The 24,866-nt window shown below is 41.5% G+C and overlaps 1 protein-coding gene across 1 annotated transcript in view; it reads right to left on the bottom strand.

The window, feature by feature from the left end:
- Positions 1–24,866, bottom strand: part of USP13 (ubiquitin specific peptidase 13) — a 49,640-nt gene continuing 24,774 nt past the window's right edge. Inside the window, exons 7-21 of the mRNA XM_083868370.1 lie at positions 21,116–21,210; positions 19,339–19,526; positions 17,793–17,864; positions 17,443–17,536; positions 14,211–14,336; positions 12,794–12,947; positions 11,328–11,502; positions 10,860–10,948; positions 10,376–10,498; positions 8,891–8,917; positions 8,050–8,193; positions 6,909–7,075; positions 6,260–6,422; positions 4,603–4,687; positions 1–3,993 (exon numbers count right to left, since the gene is read on the bottom strand). Coding sequence (XP_083724496.1) covers positions 3,900–3,993; positions 4,603–4,687; positions 6,260–6,422; positions 6,909–7,075; positions 8,050–8,193; positions 8,891–8,917; positions 10,376–10,498; positions 10,860–10,948; positions 11,328–11,502; positions 12,794–12,947; positions 14,211–14,336; positions 17,443–17,536; positions 17,793–17,864; positions 19,339–19,526; positions 21,116–21,210 — 1,796 coding nt within the window. The 3' untranslated portion in view covers positions 1–3,899. The remainder of the gene's footprint in view (positions 3,994–4,602; positions 4,688–6,259; positions 6,423–6,908; positions 7,076–8,049; positions 8,194–8,890; positions 8,918–10,375; positions 10,499–10,859; positions 10,949–11,327; positions 11,503–12,793; positions 12,948–14,210; positions 14,337–17,442; positions 17,537–17,792; positions 17,865–19,338; positions 19,527–21,115; positions 21,211–24,866) is intronic.

Here is a 24,866-nt window from a genome sequence, read left to right as displayed (position 1 = left end):
AATATTTCTTTTTTAATTTAAAACAGTTGCAACAATATCATTCACAGCCTTTCTCATCTCAGACAAATACTCTCCAGAAAGTTAACAGTGCTTCAAGCAAACAACTCTGAATGGTGCAAAGTAAACCAGGACAGACACTTCCAGGATACAACAGTAAAACCACTGAAGAGTGAGTAGAAATCAGACACCAGTCTCAGCCATTATGGTAGGAAGGGAGACAGGGAAAACAATAAAATGTCCAGTTACATATTTTGCATAGACTTCCAATGCATGAAAACAGCAAAGAGGATAAAAATGGCTGCTGCCAGGCTGGAGAACAAAAGGAATCAATTGGAGAGTTCTGGATGCATCCACATTCTGAATGTGTGCTGTGATCAGGTGGAGGCTGCCTGAATCAAAGAACTGGGCTGATGTTGGTTTCACTTATACCAAAGTCAGTCAGAGGTAATGGCACTGAACCCAGTAGAGTTACAAGTGATTGGAGTTCAGAAACATCTACACTTGTTTTAAAAACACAGCTCTGAATAAATTAATTTTTATCCTAATGATATTTTAGCTAGGCAGATTAAATAGGAGTTTGTGTCTACATGTATTTTGGAGACTGAAGATTGTGACTCAGAATGAGGAGTCTGTGGATCCAGCATGCTGCTAGGAATGAGAGAAGAGGAAATCAAGAAAAAGTTATTGAGTTTTTTCTTCCTTCCTATCTCCTAACCTAAATGTATCATACAAAAAAGTAAAAATAATTCTGAGAAATAAGAGCTTTATTTACTGCCAGGTCCTGGCTTGCCATGATTCTCAGGGTAGATTGTCTCAAACAGCTCACAGTGATTTTTCTTCCTCCATTTTTTTTTGGCCAAGAAGCTCCCAGCTCTCTGAGCCCCCAGCAGCTCCTCCAGCACTTGACACAGGGAGAGTGTCCAGGTTGTGCCCGTGGAACAATTCAGCACAGTCAGACTTCAGCAGGCACACCCTGGCAGACCAGTCTGTTTGAGTGGGGCTTCTGCAATGCTGGAGTTTAAAAAAAACCCCAAGCCCACCAAAACTCTTCAGCCCCCCATCAGGCTGAGGAGTCAGGAGTTTACATCCTGCTCCTCCAGGTTCATGATGTTCTTCTTCACACAAAACCCATCACAAAAGGGAGACGACTTAACCAGCCACTTGAGCAAAGGAGGGAGGCCACTGTTTTGGGAGAGAATAAAGTAATTCCTCAAGCACCTGACTGAAGAACTTCTAACATATTTTTAAGTGCTACATTTTAGAAAACCTGCAATCCTTTCCCCTGAACTGCTCCCTGCACTCCTGACTAACTTTGGTTTGGGCAGGCAAAACACAAAAATGATGAACTGAGAAGAACTCCAGGATCTGAGCTGCTCCAATTCATTTCCCACAACCAGCCAAGGGCCCTCCCCTTCCAAACACCATTTCTAGTTTATCACCCTTCAAATGTGCCTCCTGAGACCAGGCAGTGCCACAGCCATCACAGTTCTGGGATGCACCAAACAGTTTGCAAGATTCCAGCTCCATCCTTGATCCTACAAGACCAGCCACGGTTCCAGCTGGGCAATGAACATGGGAGTTTTATTCAGCTGCCCTTTATTTAGCCAACATTTCTAAATAAATTTATTTCTAAATAAAAAGGCAGCAGATCTTGGTGTTTTCTAAATAGCCCTTTAAGTTCACAAGGCAAGAGGGAAGCTGCTGTGTTGAACTTCCTTGGAATATACATGGGAATTAAAAAAAAAACACAAAAAAACTCTAAAAATTAAAGGAAGGGAGAGAAAAAAGGCCTTTTCTCCTTTTTTACTGCCAGAATGAAATAAACCACACAGATATACAGAAGTTTTGCTCTTTCACTTTAAATAGAAGATGTATCACTGCATAATTTGCTGATCCCATTTTCAAACCTGTCACTTTCTGGTGAAGTCCTCAAATATCCAAAATCTGGAAGAAGGAAAGAAATTACTGGCAGCTTTTATTTCCTCCAGAACTGGTGGCTCAACAAGCACAAGGCAGCTGAATCTCACAGGGGCCATTCATTAATGTGCCAGGACACTGCACTAATGTGTCCATAACAGCTCTAAGTGCAGGCAGCTTTCCCAGCAATTAGACACCTTTACACTTTACAGAATTATTGCACTGGAATTTCTCTCTCAATCTCTTAAGATCAAAACCTGAATAAAATACCAACACTGTTTTTTTGGCTCTCTGTGAGGCTTTATGACCAGAGGGAGAATTATTTTCCCCGAGACACTGCAAAAATGCCCTTCTCATAACCATATGTTTGATTTGGGTTCTCTTCTATAGTGTGTAGCTGCCTGAATTTTGCTATTAAAACTTGCAGGCACTAACTGCAGAGAAAATGTAATGACATCTCTCTGGCTCTCTTGCAATCTGCAAAAAAGGAATTTTTTTTGACTGCTGCAATTTATTTTGAGGGCTTGGTAACATTGTACAAGGCAACTCCAGCAACAGCCTCTAAGCAGTGTCCAACACTGTGAACCTTTGGGTTTCTTATTTTTTCAAAATCATGAAAGATTTTGCACTCACCATTGTAATTTTTCTAGAATGAGTGTTTACAAATATAATTTTAAAACCCACATATGAATTCTCACCTGTGAAAAACACTTAAATAACACAAAAAGAGAAAAAAAGACAGAAAGGCCAGCCCCTGACTACCCACCCCATCATCCCTGCCAGAGATATCAACCCCCTTTTAGAAGGTGCCTGTTGAAGAGATCAGGTTATTGATGCATTTGAAAGTTTAAAAAAACCAAAAATATCAGTTCAACAGCATTTTTTGTTGTTGTTGTTTTTTGTTCTTGTTGGTTGTTGTTGTTTTGGGTTTATAAGGGAGGGAGAGAGGGGTAAATCCATAAATCAGCAAACTGACTAAGCAATTTCCCACACTCAGATGTGAAAGTCGATGTCTAAGAAATCTTTAGCAGAAAGCAGGATTGCACTGCAAGTACTTTGTCAGGGATTTGATTTCAGATGGAATATGAGTGGTCTAGATACAAATTTCCCTGACATAAATATAAGGGACATTAAACCCTTCTTTACCTCCTCCGTAAGAAAACAAAATTTAAATAACAGCCTTGCCTTTCCTGAGGGTGTGTAATTAATTTCATAGTCAGAAAGTCTGCTGCTTTTAGCCATCTGTAATCCTGAATCTGTTGGAAGACCTTACAAAATGAACATTCAAGTGAAGATGAGGAAACCTATGTCTGCAAAAATAAAATTCCTCTTTGGCAAAAAATGTACAGGGCACTGACAGGAGATTGCTCCTGTCTCCATTAGTCTCTTAGGCTTATGCATGGAAAAGTCAAATCAAGATCCTGTACCACTGAATTCCAACAGATATAACTTAAGTTGACTTTTCTCACTGCACTGAAAATAATCTCTGAAATAAGACATTCTGCTTTGAAGAACAGCCACAAACCCCCTTCCTTCAAGTGATTTCTCTACATGATCTGGACTCTGGATGAAAACACAGGCTCCCAGCCACCAAAGACACAAACATCTGTTTGTGGTCTTCAAAGGACGCAGGGACAGGACAGGCAGGAGCTGGGCTGAACTGTCCTTGCTCAACACTGAAGCTTCCATATTCTCCACACACTAGCTGCAAACTCCACCAGAAATCCACATGGTCTGTAAGGTGTATAAATTTAAAACAATGTTCTATACAGCACCTAATAGAAATCTTCCGTCTAACACTTAAGGCGGCATCAAAGGATTGGTTTTAAATACACTATAAACATCCCATGTTTTCCTTTGCTTTTTGGCAGTCCAAGGGTTAAGGGGTCTTTTGTTGGTTTTAGGTTTTTATTGTACGCTCTTTTTTTTGGGCATGTTAAAAAGGCTTATGGCTTCTTAAGGCCAGGTGATAGATTTGAGGCCTAACTTGGTATCCTGTGGTAGAAATAAATGTAGCCCAGGTCTTTGGGAGGTCGTTCTGAGGCACAGACTCTAAGGTCGTTGTAGATCACCCATCTGAAAGGAAAACAAGATTGATTACATTCCATGAGTATAAAAACCACCACAGGTTTACCAGGGACTTCTCAGACCCAAACCTCAAGGAGTTTAAAATCTAAAATTAGGCATTGCAATGAGAACAAAGGACCAGAGAAATGGCCAAACCAGCTGGCAGAGTCAGGAATTGAAAAGGAGGGATGTGCAGAGACGTGTATTTACAGCTCAAATGAAGGAAAATCAGGGATTCCCAATGTCAAACAATGGGAGCATATCAAAATCCCAGCCATGATCACCATCACAGTACCAGCAACAGCAGCAGCAGCCCATGGCTCTATGGGTTCCTAATGATGAGCAACAAAAAGAAGTTGGGGAGGACTCAGATAAACTAAGCCAGATACAGAACCAATGCCCCAAATTGAACAGAGATTTGGAATGGCAGAACAGGAGAGCCAACGGTACATTTCACCACAGACTTCAGTGTCACATCTGTGACAATTTTCATTTTTTTGGTGGGAAACCTACAGATGGTAACAGCCTGTGTTGTCTGCCATGAGCACGCCCTGCTCTGTACAGATGCTTCAAACCAAACATTTGCTCAACCCATGTGTCTCTCCCAGCTGCACTCACCTTCCTTCCTTTCTGAGGTGACAAACGTAGTGGCCGCTCATTGTGGATGTTCCCATGTGGCTGATGAACCCAAACAGCTCATACCCTGTTTTAAGAAATAGAAATTGCACCCTAAGTCTTTTTCTGCTACCACTGCAATATGACTCCAGGGGAAATGTTCTTTCTAATACTGGAGAATCCTAATTCAGACTCTGCATCCCCAAACTCAGTTTCTGTTAACACTGCAGCATGTTCCCAACTCAACTAGTGGCTCAGATTCACTGTCAAACATCAAACCAATCCAAATCAAACCCACAGAGACCTGTGCACATACAGCAGGGCTGTGATCACAGCCTCTACTAGGAAAGAAAACAGTAGATTCATTCCTAGTTCACAGAGAGAACCACAGAAAGTGCCAAACAGGGAGTTCATTCTGCACACAAATTAGCTATGTCTATATGTGTGATCACAGATCTCCTATAAATCAAAAAATCAAAAGTTTGTATTTCAGCAGCCCATAGAAGAGAGGACAGGAAAGAAAATTCTTCCTTTAAAACAAGGACAATTTTTATGCTTAAAATCTCTGAAGAACTCAGTGCTAGTTCTTGATCCCCACCCAGTCATGCCATTCACCTGAATTACCACTAAAAGTAAAAGGGTACATTCTTTCAGGATATTGCATAAAGACATGGTCCTGGATTTTACTGGAGAGGGCTTTCTGGAGCCATTTTACAGAATCATGTTGGTTATCAGGATTTCAGGCATTCAGTAAAGGGTCTCAGTCTATAAAGGCTAAGTACCTCAAAAAATAATTATTCCAAGTTCGGGTTAGTTTTTTTTAACCTTGTGATAATCAATGTTTCCCATGTCTCCGAAAGACTTAAGGTTGATATTTATAATGTTAATATAACAGTAGCAACCACAGACACAAAAATCAAATTGTCTGGTATTTTGGTTTTTTCCTAGGACCTTTACATTCAAGATCAGAGGTAGAAGTTTAGAACAGTTACTAGAACTGATCACTAAAGTCCCTTCAAAAAATTTTCTGTGACATCCTTAGCACCACCACTGGGCTTTTGTACTCCACTGTGACACCTCCAGGAGATTCTTCTCAACTTTGCCTGTTGTACATTAGCCCCACCTTGTGGTTTATTTAGCAGAACTATGACAGAGAAACTCAGCCAAAAGAAAACAAAACATGCAGGACACCAACTATACCTGTGGTATTGTGAATAAGGGACTCGGTTGGAGGGATTATCAAATCGCCCAGCAGACCACAGGAGGACAGAAACTTGGGTGGTCTGTAACAGCAGTGTTGTCTTTAGGATGCTCAGCCTCTGCATTTAAATTTAAACATTCTAGCTTTTCCTTATCTAATAGCAACAGAACAAAAAGTAAACTTAGGCCAGGAGAGATTTGTGTGCTCTGGTAGCAAAAACCTTTGGGCTTGAGTTATTCAGTGAGTCCAAGGAGAGAGTTTTCTGAGCAAACACAGCCCACGGAACTCAGCAGCCCACAGAGCTGGATCCAGCCCCAGAAACAAGACTGGAAGTAAACTGTCTGGATTGAGTCCAAAAACACCCACAATAACTGCTTTCAAAACAGGAAGGAGCTCTATGAACGAGGTGGGTGTGACACAACAAAATGACAGCCAGGTCTAAGGTGAAGCAGAACTTACTTCCAGGGCCATCTTTGATCCTGGGTCCCTCTGACCCTGTCTCTGCCAGGATATTGGCATTAGCATTGTTCTCCATATCCACGGTGTCCAAAGAAGGGTCACTTTCCTCCTCAGGGTCAGGGTGGCTGAAGATCCACTCCAGTGCACGCTCCAAGTTATTGCTCTGCCAGTCAAACAATCAAAAGAGCAGTCTTTAATACACTCTCTAACATCATGCTGCCACTCATCAGCCTTTGAACAGAGTAAGGATCATGCTTACAGCACTTAAAAATTGTATAACCTCTACCTCCCTGGAAAATAGTATTCAGCAAGCACTCTGCAAAAGCTTGGTATATGGAAAAGAAATAATCCCACAAATAAGACCCACTGCCCCAGGTTCTTATCTTGAAGACACACAGTCTCCAAGCATCCAGGTTATTTTTCAACAGGTATTAAAAGCAGGTAAGTTTTCCTCACTGCCATCCACACTTTACCATTCCAGTGAAACATACAAAGCCAGAGAAATCAGGCATCCCACACTTTGTCAGGATAGTTCCAGGGTCATCATCCACTAACTGATTTTTGTAGACATTTCAAAGGCATCTGAGCATGCACATGCATAAAGAACATGAAACAAAACCCCAGTGGTACCAATAACCCATAAACTCACTGTTGCCTTCAGTGCCTGAATCGCTAGATTCCTTTGGAATCCCATGGAAATGATAATTGCAACCATCTCTTCAGGAGGCTGGTTATCTAACCCTACAGCTCCTAAAGCAGCTGCCCCACTGGAAGCAACTTCTCCAAACGCAGGTATGACCAATGGCTCGGCGAAGTCTGGAACAAACAAACATCCATCAGTTCCTTCTTTTGCCTCACTTAACTGGAAGGTCAACAATAAACACAAACAAACAACACACAGGACCTTAAAAGCAGTCCTGAAATCAATGTAAATTAATTTCACTGGCATCTAAATTCAGACTTACATGTGTAGGAAGCCTTAAAAACAACAAAATGAATGTGCACATTACAAAATATCTAGGTGCACATGCTCATAGTGAGCAGACTGGAATAACTCAGCACATTGCAGAAGTGGAACAACTGGAGGAAAGCAGCAAAGATTGGTATGGAAGCAATGATGGCATCAGGATCATAGACAACCCAGTGCATAGATGTAAAATGAACTGACCCCATATCTGAAAATGTCTGCTAAGCCCAAGTGAAACTCATTCCCCATTTACACAAGCAACACAAAAGCTCATGGTGAAGCGTGAACTCAACCAAATCTGGAGTTTCCTGGCAAGGGAGTACTCAGATGCACTCAGTGCTGAATCATGAGTTCCAACCTTGCATGGATGAAACACAAGAAGTGGAGAACATCTAGCAGCCCTGTCCATCACCAGACAGCCCAAGTGTGGCATGAATGCTCTAGCCTGAGCTAGAGAAGGCTGATATGGAAGAAAAGCATCCAGACCACAGGATTCTTTGTACTTACACTTGGTCACAAGTCAGCTTCCCCCTTAGCAGCACGGACCTAGCCAAAGGGTGGAAACAGAGCTGGCCCACACCAGTGGTGAGGACAGGACTTCTGGTGTAGCTTAGTTTGCTGTCTTCTTCTAGGCAGAGGATACCACATAATGGTCAAGATCTGCACATCCCAGGAGCAGCTTAGGAAAATTCACTCACACCTCCAGGTTTCCCAGGTGGGGAAGGGGGGCCGTTGTTTCTCTGTCACACATTATAAAATTTCTACTGACTGCCAAAATCCACAACCAGGAGCTGAGTTTAACTTACAACCTCCAGTCACTGACCTGGTTCTTCCATGTGTGCAATGATCCAGTTGAAAGCAACTTCAGCACCCAGGTTGCCTGTATAGTACACAGCTTTCCGACACGCCTCCAAAGGAAAGCCCATCTCTGCCAGCTGCATGACTGAAGACTCATCAATATCTAGGGCTACAAGAAAGGACCTTCTAAAACATAAAAGTCTAATTTCATTCATTGTAGAGTATTTCTTATTGTTACGGTGCCATATTTTACAATGCATATGGCTCAGATTTGGTTTAGTACTTCAATAAACCCACAGCCATCAGAAAATAGCCTTGTACAAAGCATCACAGTATTTGTTATGGACTTAGTGATAATCTTTTGTCTCAGTAGGGATCCCCATAGATCATTAAATCTTGATGAATTCCTACAGGACTTTTATTTATTTTACAATACCTCAGCCCTGAATTTCAAGGGGGGAGGAAGTCAGGTGCTGAGTTCAGCTAGAGATGGCAGCCAAAGCCAAGCACCTCTCAAAGACAGGATCTTGCAGGTTAGAGAAATAACAGCTGCCAGGTCTGGCAGCCTCTGGATGACAGGGCCAGACAGCTTAATGTGAGATGAGTGCAGAGGGAGCCAGACTGTGACCCCCAGAACTGCCAGATCCTCCTGAGGAGCAGCAGGCAGAGGAGCAGCTGATATTCTGGCTGTAGTAACTCTCAGAGAGTCCTGCACACATGGAGGTAAAAACTGAACAAGCACAGAAATCAGCTTTTATTTAGAAGCATGCAGGGCAAGGCTTCGTGCATCTCTGTGAGGAGAGAGAAGCTATTAGCTGAGCAAAGGCATAACAATTTTTGAAGCAGTAGAAAAGTGAGATACGTACACTCCATGAAATGGTTCATCATGCGATCTGAAAATTAACAATGGGGAAAGAAACAGGGAAAAGGACTTATATGAAGGCTAAGTAGACCTATATGGGTAAAACAATTCCATATTTTTAAACTCATAGAAATAGTTGACCTCATGGAGACAGGGCAGTTTCATCCTTACTTCCCTGATGTTTTGCCATGAATTAGAGCAGGGATATTTCTCTAACTCAGTTCAGAGCAAAGTGTCACTGATATTATACACCAGTAAGAAATAAAGTTGATGGCTGATCTAAGCAAGAATCTTAAAAATGAAGTACCGTCACCCACACATTTACACTAAAACTAGGTCAGCCCATTCAGGAAGAGGGTAAGGAAGGTACAGGCCTTTGTGAGGAACTCACATAGATAAGGGGTGGAATTAAAACCTTTAGAGAATTGAAGTTTGTCATATCCTTGCTCTGCACACAATATCAGGTACTAGCTTTCTTTCACATACATACAGCATGGTATTATGCCACCATTATTATAAATATCCAAGCAAATGGGGCACTTGTGTCATGAGAGCAGTTGCATTACTGGCTTTGTGTTAAATACTGAGTCATCTGAGGGAAAATGCAACCACCTGGGTTGAAGGTCACACCATAAAAACATGATTTTACTTGCTATAAACCATTTTACTCTCCAGGGAAACCCAGAAAATAAAGAAGGAGGATATTTAATGTTCTTGTTTCTCAACTTTAGCATAAAAGAAACAGTGCTTAAGAAAAAAAAAAGGATAGCATTTTAATCACTTCTCTTTCTTTCTGCTCCACAAACCTTATAGTCAGCTGTTTGCCATTCTTCTTGAGACAGAACGTTTTTAATGGGCTGTGTAGCACAAGTACATCCAGAGAAGAGGATTGTGCATGCAGGCACAGCTCCTAGGGCCTAACAATTCTTGTATTTTTAAAATGAATAAAATTTAGAGTTTTAGTCTATGCCCGGAAAGCTGTTCTCCTAAACTGTAGTCCTGTGTGTATTAAGTATTGTTGTACTGTTCTGGAGCTGGGAAGTGCACAGTGACTTTACTACAGGACATGCACTGAAGGTTCTCTGGAGAGAGTCAAGAACAGCAACATCAATTATCTAGGGAAATCATCAACCTTCTAGGGAAAGCTGTCCCTGCCCATGGCAGGGGGGTTGGAACTAGATGATCTTTAAGTTCCCTTCCAGCCCAAAACACTCTGTGATTCTATAATCTATAAATAATAAATAAATAATCTATAAATAATAAATAAATAAATAAATAAATAAATCTATAAATCCCCAAAACAGAAAAGCTGGAAGAACGAGGGTTGTCCCAGTAGGGAGGCAAAAAGGCTGTGGGGTGTTGTAACAGTCTTCAGCTACAGAAGGTCAGAGCTGAGGTTTTGTTCATAGTTCCAAATGGTGATGATTAAAGAGAATCCCTGTGTGCTGGAAGGAAAGGGGAATACGGAGGAGAATAGGACAGTAAATACCTTTTGGGTCATCAGGAATGACAATAGGAGGAGCAATGTCTGGGAGCTCCTCTTCTCCTGGCTGGAGCCCCCTGGCCCGAAGGTGACTGATATCCAGGAAATCTGGCATGTCTATAGAAACATCTACAAGAGCAGAGAAATGGGCTAAGCTTCTGCAGCCAGCAAAACGACCTCATGGTGCAACCTACCCCTTCAGAGAGGGGACTCTGGTACTCAAGGTACAGGAACAGCTAGGATTCCTCTTCTGAAAATAGTTCTTTGAGAAATTTGGAATTCCAAAGCACAATTTAACTAGCTCAGATCACATGAAACTGTTTTAACTCCACAGACCTGATGGATTGGTTAAATTTGTTGTAAAAGAAAAGAAAATTCAATTAGGATCTTCACAATACAAACTTAAGACTTGAGTCAGGTCCTCACTATAGCATGAACATCTTATTTAACATCTATCTGGGATAGAAAGGTAAATAAAACAAGCACATACCAAGCTTTTTGGGTATCCAGTCAAGGCCAAAGGTGAATTTCTTTATCTGCACCACTAAGTACTCAGGAAAGGAAGCAAAACGGGAAGTCCTGGGAAGGACAAGAAACACAATTCATTGAAAGCAGGAACAGAATCCCCAACAGCACAGACCTCAGCACCTCATGCTCACTGAGATGAGCTATTGATGGTGGATACAAAGGATCCACCCTACAAGCATTTAAAGTTCAAGCTCTCAACAACCAGACTGCATCACCTCTTGGGAGTCTGACCACTGAGAACAATTAACTTCCTGCTCAGTTCATCATCACAGCTCTTGCAAGGCTCGATCTGCACATCACATTGACGAGCCCCAACACTAATGTGAGGCCAGAGCTCACTGTGCATCTGTGTGGTTCTCTCTGCACCATGTCCAGGTGGCAAGATAAGCACAGGGCACAGTTTTTAACAGGCAGCCAGACACACACTTACTTAACTCCTGCAGATTTTGCTTGAAGGGCACTGCTCCAGAAATCCTCCACGTTGCTTGGTTCAGAAAAGGCCTGCAGACATGCACTAAATGGGATCTTGGCACGGACCAGCTCTGGCAGAGGTCTCCTTGCAGCTTCTGCTTCTCGCCTCTTCAATTCATAGGCAATTAATTCATCTGAGAAATACACACAACACTAGAAGCTAATGAACATTGTCATGGTTATGTGTTCCTCATCAGGCTTTTTTTTTTGCAAGTTTTAGAAACGCAAAAACCTACTTAGCAATAAAAGTTTTAAATGCTTTTAACTAGACATCAAGTCTTTTTGTCTGTCAAAAATTGGGGTCAGGAGCTACACTTACAGTCACATCTCTAAGGTTTCTGTTCATGGTGAAAACACAGAATTGGAAATACCAGGACACAGGCAATGAAAACTTTGCCATGACAGCCAAAATCCTGTGGGAACATTAACACCACACACCCACTTTATCAGAGCTCAATCTGAGTTGGAAAGTTATTGCTGCCTATCTGTGTCATCTGAATTTTTAGACAGGCCAGGATTATGCATGATCTAGAAAAAGTCTTGACACTGGTAAGTTGAGCAGTACCATATGGTAAATTCACAAACTAATCTGTCTCCTGAGTCATTACCTGGAAATAACATGTTCTTTAATAAGCAACAGAGTCATCACTGAAACTGATGAACAAAGAATGCAAAGTTCTCCTAAACTTCTTGTCCAGTGCAAGGAGTTGTAGGCTAGGTAAAAAGTAAGTAGAATTCTCTGCCTTGTGGTATTTCATAGGATCTCATCAAATAATCTAAGTAGAACCTTCTGGTTTTAAAATATTTTAAATGTTCAGATTATGTAGGAAATCAGAGGGACATCTCCCTTCACGTTTGTGTGATGTCCCCTTCACTTCTACCTCAAGCATACACTTATTATGTTATTCTGCAAGGCTCTTCACCACTGACTGCAGATGCAACCACAACTTGTCAGTGCCTCTCTCCTGCTCTCGGGTCTTCAAGCCTCCTCAGCCATTTTCTGCTTTAAAAACAAGGGTGTTTTTCATAGGCATGAGAAAAAACACTCCTGCTTATAAAATCAACATCCAACACTTCATTCTCCTTCCCTCCTCCTCTAATGCCCAGAACATCCAAATTGTGTATTTTAGATTTATAGATGACAAACTACCTTATACCCCTGTTCTCTATTATCATACTAGATTTTATAATCTGCTGCTAAAGAACAGAAAGCAGATTTGAGTTTTTGGCTGTTTTGGTCTGGGATTTTCTTGTGAGTGTGTGTTTTTAAAAGATATTCATTAGTATATTTGGTTCCTTTTTTATAACGGAGAAGTTTTCACAAACTGTTTCTCTGTCCAGGACAAAGGAGATCCAGCACTGATGGGGGTCTCTGGGCACAGTGTGGCACATCCCTGGGTCAGACAGAGCAGTTTTGTCCTTTACCTTTGTTAGTTGCTGCCTCCATGGCCACAGGTAGCTGCATGATGTAGTCCACCCTCTCTGTGTAGCGCACCTTCCTGGACTGGCAGCACTGCGTGCGCTCCTCCACCAGGAACCGGAAAACGTCGCTGGGGTTTTCCGAGCCCACAGGGTTCCTCTGGAAGGAATATTGCACCAAATCACTTCTGTGGAGATCATCAAACTGACCAGAAAACCCAAAGGCTGCTAGGTGTTTTAAGGCAAGCACAAAGACATTGATCTGGCGGCTTGGCTTGCACTGGATTGAATGCAGAGCTCGGGCACCTACAGAGAAAAGCACTGGAATCCACAATCTCTGCACCCACAGCAGCATCTCTCTACACACAGGAGCTTGCAGAGTATGCACCCCAAAACCTGACTGAGTCAAGGTGAGCAGAAGGTAGGAAGCTGGCAAGTTACAGTAAAGAGAGAAAGCTCAGATAAATAACATGAAGCATCCTCTCAGCAAATAGAATTGCTCCTACCACTCTGAATATGCACCGAAACAGAACAAGCAACTTGTAGTTCATTATCCAGATGGGAATGTCATGCAAATAATATACCTCCTCTTTGTTGTTCATGTTAATGTCTGTTATCAGGCAAGAAACAGAAAAGTCTCTTCTAACCACCCTATAATCAGTACACGCATTTAGGGATGTGGAACATTATGCATACAAATGTGAGTAACTTCATCTAGAGACTGAACACATGAATAAATAGCCTCGATTCTTGGGGAAAATAGGAAAACGAAGGAGGAAGGGTAGACAAGAAATGCTTTACAGCAAAACTGCATGTATTTATAAATTCCTTTTCAGAAAGACAGCATTAAAATTCACAGTATGATTCCTTTACACATAGCACTGAGCCGGAGCTTGTTGGAAATAAAGCTTTATACTGAAATATTCAACTGACAAACAGCCACTCTGCTTTCAGTGGGGGAATCCTTCCTCCCATGATTCAATAACATACAGCTGGGATCTGTAAAACAGCTGGACAGGGTAATTAATTTGCTCCCAACAATTATATGAATTTGGAACAATAACAATAATAATCATAATAATATCCGATTCATTAATATTCCATGACAGACTTCAATATGGTAAACAGGAACAGCAATTTAAAAGGTCACATATGATTATGAATCTTATAGCCTGTAAACTGATGCTAGACTTCTTCATATTTGTTAGCAGCATCACTGCTCATGGCCATGCAAGAGTCTGAAGTAAAGAAGAGGAAGAATAAAGGAAGCAAACATTTCTAAAACAAAATACACTTTAATTAGTCCCACCTTCTACATATCTAAGGCTAAAAATATAACTATAAAACAAGCCACTCACATAATAGTTTTGCCTTCATTGTCTAATATAACCAGAAAAAGAAGCAGCAATTCAGATTTTCTCACCTCTACTAGATTTATAAGATGTAGGAAAAATTCCTGTGCGTCTTGTTGTCTATTAGAAGAAAATTCTGGGTGGCCTTTACTTATAAAAGCCTTGAACATTCGAGGAGATATTCCATTGTGTTGAGGCTAAATAAAAGAGAGAAAAACCTTTTTTAAAGGGATTTTTGTTCAATCACAGACCAAACATCTCAAAGTTACTCCACTAAATCTCTCTGTGGCCCACTTCTGGCACTGGAGGAATGATAGTTTCCATTTAAATTATTTTTCCATTTTAATAAAAATGGGAAGGGTCCTGAAACAAGATTTACAATATGTTTTATGGCTTAGTTCCTACAGCACTCACTCTACCTGTCCTCTGGCAATTGGCATTTTAAAGAGATTACTGGAGGATCTTAAAGGTTAGAAGTTTTCAGAAAGGCTGAAAGCCTACATTGTTATATAACATTAGATATTGCTTTCAGAACCCTGTGCCAGGGCATTGAAACACTTTAGTGTATCAGCTGGCAGTTTTCCTCAGTTAAAACCTTTCCAGAGAGCTGTGCAGAACCAAGCAGAGAACAACTAATGTGTGCAGCAGCATTCCCAGGTGGGTTGTTAAGAGCAGACATGAATTTGCAATTTGCAGGTGTTGTTCATGTTGAAAACCCTAACTTAGTGCCTTCGGCCATTCTGTTACATCAGGAGGAAACTGCCCTAAATTAGAAAATCTCTGGCTTCCAAGACAGTCCTGGCTTTGACTTTCTAATCCTTTAGACTGTTTTAAGAACCTCTCCAACCATTCCAGATCCTCAAGGCAACACTAGCTATTATGCCCTTCAAATAACATTTTTGAAGGGGTCAGAATCTATTACTCAGATTTGCCGTCACCATCCATGAAACCAAATAGTTTTCTAGACAATCCAAGCAAAAGTATAACCTTTAGGAGCTCTCAGAGGCTGTCAGCCAATCTCATTCCTCACTACACTTGAGCTGTCATATAAATATAAAAATAGAAGAAGCAGTATGAAGTGGAGGCCATATAAAACACACACTAGAAGAGCTTTTTTTTTTCTTCGTTTTACCAGGGTGCAGTATTCCTAGACCCACTGAAATCAGAAGCAGATTCTCATTTTTAAATGGTTACTCAATTTTTGGAAGTACACCACCAACCACAAAGGCTCCCATCAAGAGGCAGAGTCTCAGTGCTGCTTGGACAGAGAGATGTTCTAGGGATTTCTGCATCCTGGGTTATGTATTGCTTCAGTGTCCTCAACTGCACTTCTCTCCCCAGCCCTGGTTTCATCAAAACCAGGGCTGGGGAGAGAAGTGCATAAAGTAGCTCCCATTACAACATCCCAGGCTTCTTCCTATGCCAGAAGCAGGAATGTGGCACACTTGCCCTGCTGCATAATGCACTGAGTTTGGAATCAAGCCTGCTTCCACCTATGCACTTTGTACTCAGCCACTTGAGGAGGGAGAAGAGAAACGTGCCTTGTGTGACAGTCTGCAAAAAAAGGACTGAATCTTGCAATCTCACCTCAAAAAAAAAAACAGAAGAAATGTTAAAGTTCTAAGAAGAAAATCAAGCCCTGGCTGATGACCCTTTAGGCATTTTTAGCTTCTTTCTAATGCTAAAGTGGGTCCAAGAAAAATGCTGCCATTTCCAGGCTAAACTTCTGTGGTGAAAAATTTCAACTCCACAGGACCACGAATATTTCCAGAATACCTGGCATACTTTCCCCATCAACAGTTGCAAAACAGTTTAGCTAAATATAGATTGTGCTGGACCACTGCAGATCTCATATGAATGCTTTTACAGACAATAACTCCCCAAAACTTTGGATGAATTCCAAAGGCTCAGAAAGATTGAGAACCTCTTTGCATGAAGAAGGGGGGGGAAAAAGTGAAGGAATAAAAGTAAAATGAATAATTGATATTATAGACACAAAACAGAAGCACTTAAAAACATTTAAGGCCTAAAATGCTATGCAAACAAACAAACAAACAAAATGGCATCCTCAGTCTGAAAAGACCATAGATTTGTATTCCAAGAGTGAAGGAATAGAGAAAATATCTATACCTGACTTTTTCTGTAAATAAATCATCAGTACCACAAGCAAAAAAAGCTACAAATGCTGTTTCAACTCCTAATATATACTATGAATTCCTTGATAAGGAAGTAACTTTATGCATGCAACTTTAGCTTCATTAAACTGAACTAATGAACATAAGTACTGTTAAATGTCAGTAGATGCCTACTACAGCCTGACAGAGTTTTATACCATCTGTCACTAAAGTGTTCTCAGTATCTCATCTAATAGTGGCTGCTGAGCTAAACATGGAGGTGTAGCTTTATTCCAAGGATTCAGATCCCTGAACTTCCAGCACAATATTCTGCAGCCACAACCTGTATGAGTTCAGGAAAGCAGGTCAGTCAGTACACACAATTCAATGTATGGAGTTTGCTGAAATCTGTCCCACTATTCCTTTTTCCCAGTGGAGTGTGGATAAGTCTTGAACTTTATTCAATGGGAACAAACAGGATTCATTTGCTGTTCCAAAACAACAAACTGCCACTGTATGAAGCAATTACTTGGGAGACACACAACTTCCAGATCATGCAAACTACTCTGTACCAGATGCTCTGTCTGTCCAAAATCTTACTGACATTCTGATTTCAGGAGAAATTCCTTTGTCAATAATTGACAGACGAAGGTAGAGGAAAATATCTATTTCTATGGCAACCACCACCATCCCTCTGTGGCAGAAGCTTTACTCCTGTGGCTCTGCATGGCCCATCCAGCACCACCTAATCTTGCATTACCTGGACAGCTTCTCCTGAAATCAAGTGGAGTATTGTCAGACACCTCCTGGAAACAATTCTTTAGCTATTTATACTTCTGTCAGAAATTTAAAGAGGGTTTAGCTGTTTGCTTCCAGGGCTCTCTGCACAACACTGTTGTTGTTGTTGTTCCTCTGAGAAGATAAACATTGGTTGCAAGTTCTGTGAACATTTGCACTCATCACTGGAGCAGTAGAGCACTTCATCAGCAGGACCAGTGCCTGCCTTTGATGCACTGCACAAATAGTGCCTGACTAATTTATCCCTGACTTAGTAATCTGCACATTCCACCTTGCTAAGCATCCCATCCATGCTGGATCCACACGTGTTCCTCAATGCCCAGCACCTGTTCCCTTTTCTCAGGATATCACTTTTACCTAGTTACCAGGCTGTACAAACTCAGGCAAATACCTTGTGTTCTTCTTTCATCACCTGCTCAATGAGCTCAGATTTCATGGGTGGCTTAGAGTATTGGCCTGAAAGGAGGCCATGTCCCAGTTTAGCCCTGTAAGGAAGAAAGTGGGGAGGGGGAAACAAACACGTGAGAAAAACAGAAAATAAGACTTACTTCGAGCAAAAATAATGAAGTTTAGTGTTTTTGACTCCTTGATGAACCATCATTACCTGCAACTAAGGGGTCAAATCTTCTCATTCTCCCTGTGCCACATCTCACTTGTGAGCTCATGAAAAGACATTCTGCCATTAAATCATTTAGATTCTATTTAACTTGACCAAGTAAAAAACCAAGAAATGTCACTTACATCTGAGTGTTGAAATCTTGTGTTGGATCAAGAGGGGAGTAGTCAAATATTCGTGGAAGGTTTCCCACATACCTGGGGAGAAAGAGCAAAGCAGAAACATTCAAATATTGCAGCTTAATAGTTCAATCTATTCCCAATGACTGCTTCTGTCATGGAAAAATAATAGTAAAGAAATTAAGAAATGACCATTGAGGACATTTACTTGGAAGCTTCTAGCTTTAAAGAATATGGCTGTGTTGTTCATCTGGAATTTACATTCTATTCCTTAATCTTGCAAAAGCTGCAGGACGGTGTTGGTCAAAACCTCAGAGCTGAGTTGACAACCAGTGTACTTTCTACTCCCAACCAACGTAGCCAAGTAAATTCAGGTTTGTATCAGGACCAAAATATGTAAAAAGAACATTTTTATTGAGTTTCACAAGAGAAGCAATTCTGATAACACTGAGGGAAACATTGTTCTAGCCAGCCTGGTGGAAAGTCAAGCATTCAGCAGCACCCTCTGAGCATTGTTGCCCTTGAGCACAGGAAAGATCAGGCTGGGTAGGTATGGTCATGGTGCTGGTCCCTCTCTCATCAAAGATCTCCATTATTTTGATGACACTAAGTCCTCCAGGTAACTGCCAGGACCACGCTGTGGAAAATGATCTTCCTTAAGAAAGTCCATTTTGATATTTTTCAACAGTGGAGGTAAAAGAGCTGGCACTAAGTGAATTTACAGACTGTACTGCACAAGGCTAACAAAGAAAATAAACATAAGTTTTCTCCCTCTTCTCCAACATGAAAACCTGGGAGGGTTTCCAAAATGTAAAAGCTTCACTTCCAGCACATACACTACTGCTGCTTTGGAAGGAAAGGGCACTCTGAATTTTATTTCAAACCACAGACTGTTCTTTATAAAAGGCTTTCTCTACTTGGAGTGATGTGTTCAGCTTTGATCAGTCGGGACTATTTCATATTTTTCTATTATGCTTTTGTCTTTTACTCTCTTAATTATTCAATGGAAGAATACATTTACATGATTCTTGTCTTTTTTTTTTTTTTTAATTTTAATTAAAATGTGTCTCTGATAACTCCCCACCTTAGCCAGACCTGCATGCAACAGGTGCAGTGTTTTGCACTAGGATGGATCAATATCAACACGTTTGTGCCAGTTTTTGGCACAAATCACACTGGAGCACAGAATGACTCCTGCAGTGATTCTGCACAGGCCAGTACAACCTCCCTAATGTAATACTGATCATATCCAGGTAAATAGAGATATGTGTATCTGTATATAAAAAGCAGAGACTGGGACATCAAATTCACAAGGTGGCATCTGATTTCCCAGCACTGAAACTGAGACAGTTTTTATTTCAGATTGTAGTTTTTGTTCCAGCCTGTTCCAGAACAGACCAAAACAGTCACTAAATCCTCCAAGCAGCCACTGAACTGACTGAAGGAGACCTCTTTGAAGGGGAGATAAAAACTAAAATAACTTTTTTTTTAGAAAAACAATTAATTGATGCATGCAGCAGCTGGTGACAAGAGGTAGTTTGGAGCTACTTACGCTCGCTGGAACTCTGGGATGCTGAAAATGGCTTGCATGACAGCATTGAGGTAGCAGCTGTTTCCCAGGTTCTTCATGCCAGTGTATCCTGGGCCATACATGGGCTTGAGTTTTACACCAGCTTCCTGAATCACTTCCCATTCTGAGACTCTTGGCTTTATGTCATTATCTCTGAGCCCATTCTCTGTCTGAAAGCAACAAGATTTTCATCTCAGTCTCTTTAGCTTCTGCCATAATTATGCTGCTGCCACCATCACCACCAACTTTGTGAGCTATGCTCCAAGAAATGAAGAGCCAAATCAATGGGCAAGGGGAGGCAAATCCTGCAGGTAGGGGAAGGTGAGGGTCAGGAAGCCAGCAGTTTGTTCCTCCAATGCACCCTTGGTTCTTTAGCACAGCCACCGGCTCTTTGAGTGCTCCCAGTCGTGACCTCAGTCCCAGCTGGGAGCTTCACTTCTCTCAGCCCTGTGACCTCCAGCCTCAGCATCAAACACTGCACTTTTTCAGGTCTCCTATTCCCTTTGTAATGGCCAGGAATATCTGCTGCTGTAGGAGCTGCTCATAACAAACAAACCACATGAAGAGCTGCAGATCCAAGAACTCTTCCCTTCTTTCAGATGGTAAAAGCCAATAATTTGTGACACTGAAGTTTCTCCCCTTTACACTCAGCCTTCAGCCTGTAGGTGCAGGTCACGACAGTGTCATTTACTGCTGGCACTACTCTGCCACTTCTCAAAGAATTGTACAGACCAAAGACCACAGGTGAAACCTTTGCAACAGTTAAGACTAGTTATTCAAGGCTTCTGAGTAAAACAGGCTTTCCAGAATGATTTGGATAAAAGAAATTTTTTATTCATGATCCTGACAAGGACATTATTATACCAAAAATATTATTAGTATTATATTTCGAAAACACAGTTTAACTCTTCTCTATCATTTCAATTATTATAATTTTCTCATCGCTTGGACAATGAAATACACTTAACCAGTGGCAGGTTTGTTCCTTGTTAACATTTTAATCTTCTCCAGGTAGCAATACTAGGTTGTATGCTTGGGTTAAAAAAATAAAACCAAAAAACCAACATGGCCACAAAAGCTACTCCTGTCTTTATAAGCATAACCTATTCTGATTTCTTACACCATTTAAAGAGAATTTGAATCAACATCCACTAAGACACAAGTTATCAGAAGTACTTTGTTACTAAAACACACAGAGAGAATCCTTTCTTCCTCTGTCCCTTTCTACCTTGCCACACCTTTGACCATGCTGTTTTCTAGACTTGAGAGAATATATTTTTCTCATTTTCTAATGTATTTATTGGCAAAACCTAAACTGAAATTTATATTAAGAACTTTCTGCCACTTTTTAGCTTATCTGTTGCTTAGCTTCTTTTGGCTCATGAACTATATCTGTTTGCACATGCAATAGGCTTTCCTTCACTCACTGTAATTAAATATCCTAGACATTTTTCTCTAATTGAATGAGGTTTTCCATCTTGAAGACAAATGGTACATCACAGGAAAAGTGAAAAATGTAAACTAGAGACCACAAGGTACCTCTTCCAGAAGGCAACTTCTGCATTTGAGAGCACTGATTTACTCAGAACTCAGACAACAACCTCCAAATTACGTGGCTGAACTTTACAGAACTGAATAGTCACAACAGTCTGAAGAATACAGGTCACAAATACAGGTGTCATTCCTCTCCTGTTTCTCTCCCACCCCCAAGTGAACAAACAGGTGAACAACAAGCTAAAATAAAAGATGGATTTCCTACCACTTGCATCTGCAGCATATCAATCCCAAAGTGTGCCAAATGTTTTGCTATATGCGGATCTAAAACCGGCTCCTCTTCATCAAAGGAATAGACATCTGCAAAGGCAGAGAGAAACCAGTGAGCCCCAGGATCAAATGTTGTCCCTTCTCTCTGTTTACCAACACTGCATTCTCAGCACTGGGCTGCCTGTACAAAATGCTTTGTTCATATTCTCCAAGTTTGGTTCTGGCCAGCAGAGAAGTGGAGGGACAAGCACACAGCTCAGTAAATATTTTAACACCATCACCTCAAGCACTCTCCTCAAAAGAAATTATTTGCTTCTATAGTATTAAAGTCTAATAACATTTATAGGGATCATAGTATTTCCTCTCCCCAAAATAAGAAATTTGTAGGAAAAGCAAGGAACAGGGCATGCAAAGTTCTCAGATATGTAGCCAGCCCATATCTTAAACATGACAAAAAGAGATTATGAATTTTTGTAGAGCTACTAGACACAGACAGACCCATTAAATCTGTGAGTATATCACACCAACTCACTATTGACAATAGTACTTCAATTTTTAGTACAGTTTAAGAAATCCACTTTTGCCCTTTTCACACAGAGATGCAGGAAGAACAGAGAAATTCTTTATTAGAATAAAGAAGGTTTTTGGATTACACACCACTGGATTGGACTTCCAAGATTAATCTAACCTTGTGAAAGGCTGATTTTCTAAGTGAGGTGTCTTGCTTTATTGTATGGGAGATTTAGATTTCAGTTCTCTGTGATAGGCCTTTACAGCCTTAAGTAAAAGCCCATAAACATTCTGGCAGGACACAGTTCAGACTGTGAAGGGAAGCAGTATGTCTAATGATGATATTTTCAATATGAAACCAAGTTTAATAAATGCAAAAAAAGGACAAAAAATTGAAAGTAAAAACATTCTTTTTTAGAGTTTACCTAGAAAGACCTATAATGACACAGAGTTCAGAGCAGGCTTCACCTACTTGAACAAATAATAATAAAGCTGCAGGCATCATACAAGGCTAGAAATGATAAGACATGCACTTGTAAGACTTGAACAGGCCTTCCATCTTTTCTCTGATCAGGTCTCCACCTCTGTAGCCAATGACTGCTTTGGTGTCTCCTTATACCAAAATCCAGAGCTCCTGTGCCAATGTCCCTGCATTTCCCTCAAACAAGTTTCCTTCCTGCCCAGCAGTTTCTCACAGTGACCTTGCTCCTTAAGACCAGTCCTAGGCTGACAGAGAAAGCTCAGCCAGAGAAAGGAAGAGAAACAAACTCAGGAGGAGAGAGCAGGAGCACAGATAAAGGCTGCTCACAGCACAAATATCACTTCTGGAAGATCCTTACCCTGGCCTCTCCTGGCAGCTGCAGCCCCTGGCTCTGACTCAGTCCATCCCCTTTAAAAAAAGCCATTCTCCTTGAGGTCTGCTAGTACCAAACCCACGCTGAAATGATAGATTGAAGGTTAGCCAAGAACTCAGAGACTAACTTTTAGCATTGAGCAGCCCTGTGGAAGAGCAGGGAGCTGTGCTTTGAGCTGTGCTGCCAGCTGCAGATCAGCCATCAGATGCCCCACTAACACTGGTGCCCATGACCTTCCTGGCATGTGCGTGGCTGGAGCTGCCCATCTGCTGGAATTCCTCTGTGTGGTAGCAAATGCCCCCAGAAGACACGACTGTTCATCCACACACATGGCATCACAACATTCCCATAGTGTTCTGGTGAGCTCACTGCACAGCCAGAGGATCCCGAAAAGTTCAAACACCTGATGGAGTGAGATTACACAGCAACTGAGCTTGGGTGACTGCTTCCAGTGTGGAAGCTTTTGACATTGTTTTCCCTCTCCTCTGACAACTGGAGAGAGCAAATCACCTGGGACTACTGGCCCAGAGCAGCAGAAGTGGAACACAGGACTAATGTTCTGCTCAAGCCCAGCTCATGTTATACTTCAGTACTTCCTGCTGTGTAGCCTGAGTTCATGGGAGAAAGACTGAATTCACTTGTTTCAAAAAATCCAAGACAGAAGATAAGAGCTGCCAAACACAGGTCTAGCAGTGTTGTCATACAGACTGTGATAGATGAGGAATGTGGACAAGTCAGCAATTGTGACACACAAGGACCTGGTGTCATTAGAGTGAGAAAGGGAGAAAAGAGAGTGGAAGGGGGCAAAACCCACCAAGATAAATTTAAGACAACAGGCAACACAGAATGTTATTAAACAGAGAAAAAAAATCATAAAATATGCTGAGTTGGAAGAGACCCATGAGTATCATCCAGTCCAACTCCTGGCCCTGTGCAGGATGCACAAAGATCCCACCACAGGCCTGAGACTGTTGCCCAAATACATTTTGAACTCAGGCTTAGTGCTGTGACCACTTCCCTGGGGATATTTTCAAGTGCCAAGCCATTCCCTGGGTGGAAAGCTTTTTCCTGATAATAGTCACTATGATCTATATTATTTTAAGAAAATAAAACTGTCAATGCTACTTGACTTAATTTTCTCCACAGCTCAAGATTTACACCTGTCTGACTGTGCAGACATCTCTCCTTCCTACTTAGATGGTGACAGGCAATGGTAACACTGTCTCTAAAAAAGAAGTGGCTGAGGATTCCCCCAAAAGTATCTGACAACTGCTAAGATTAGCACCCACAAAACAACTCCTTCAAGCACCATCACAAGGGGTTTCCCACTGCCAGTGCCCAATTCCATGCCTCAGTCTATTCCAGACAAGCAACCTCACAGTGACTGGAAATAAAATCAAGTGGCACTGTCAAAAGAGGCAGCAGGTAGCACAGCCTGCCCAGTGCTCAGCCCACTGAGGCAAACAACTCTGACTCCCTGGTGTGCCCTGTCCAAGGTACAGGAGTGGAAGAGAAGCTTGGTTCAATTTCTGTCCTGATCCCAGATGCGTCTGCTGACAGAATGCTACAAAATGGGGCCAACGCCTCAGAAACCTTTCACAGTGTACACAGCACAGATTTCTCAGAGCAAGACAAAGAGCTCTTTCCTCTGTGTACATGTAGGGTGAGTGTCAGTGGAATAGTGGCACCACTGCCTTCTCCTTCCTTCTGATGTGCAAAAGGAATAAATTATGTCAGGACCATCACCTCTTCACCCTTAACCCAGGGAAGCAGCAAACAGACAGATTTTCTGTCACTATCAAGCACAGAGCCTCCTTCCTGAAGCTCATCTATCACCCAGCCCCATCGACAGGTTATGAGTACTGCAGAAATATAGATCAGAGACAGAATAATTACTGAAAAGGAACAAGGAAGGTTGGGGGAGGGAAGACTTTTCTAAAGGGAAACCAAGTAAACATCATCCAGAAGAACAAAGGTCTGTGGAGAACAGCTGGTGCCTCTCATTCAGAGGGGAGGATGACAGCCTGTCCTTTGTTATCCCAAAGGCCACATAAGAGAGGAAGCAGCTGATCAGTGGGAGGCACAAGGACAGAAGCCATAAGGAAACAAGTATTGCTGCTAAAGATGGGAAAGAAAAGAAAAAATTCTGAAAAAAGCCCACTACAGAATATCCTGTTTTGTAGATGCAGTTGAAACCTACAGCTGGGCAAATCCTAAACACCTTCAATAACTGAGAGATTTGGATAGAAATCATCCAAGACCAAGCTCATGCAAGGAAATAATATTCCATCTGGGAGAGAAAATAATGGCTTTTGCTTAGTGTTTCTGTGGCACAGCTGGTTGAATCTGACTACAGTCGCCCTTCCTCAACACTGAATAGGA

The sequence above is a fragment of the Zosterops lateralis genome (assembly GCF_965231275.1).
Source record: "Zosterops lateralis genome assembly, chromosome: 10".
Taxonomy (NCBI): domain Eukaryota; kingdom Metazoa; phylum Chordata; class Aves; order Passeriformes; family Zosteropidae; genus Zosterops; species Zosterops lateralis.
Note: the sequence above shows the minus strand (reverse complement) of the source record. Positions and strands in the feature narration are given on the sequence as shown.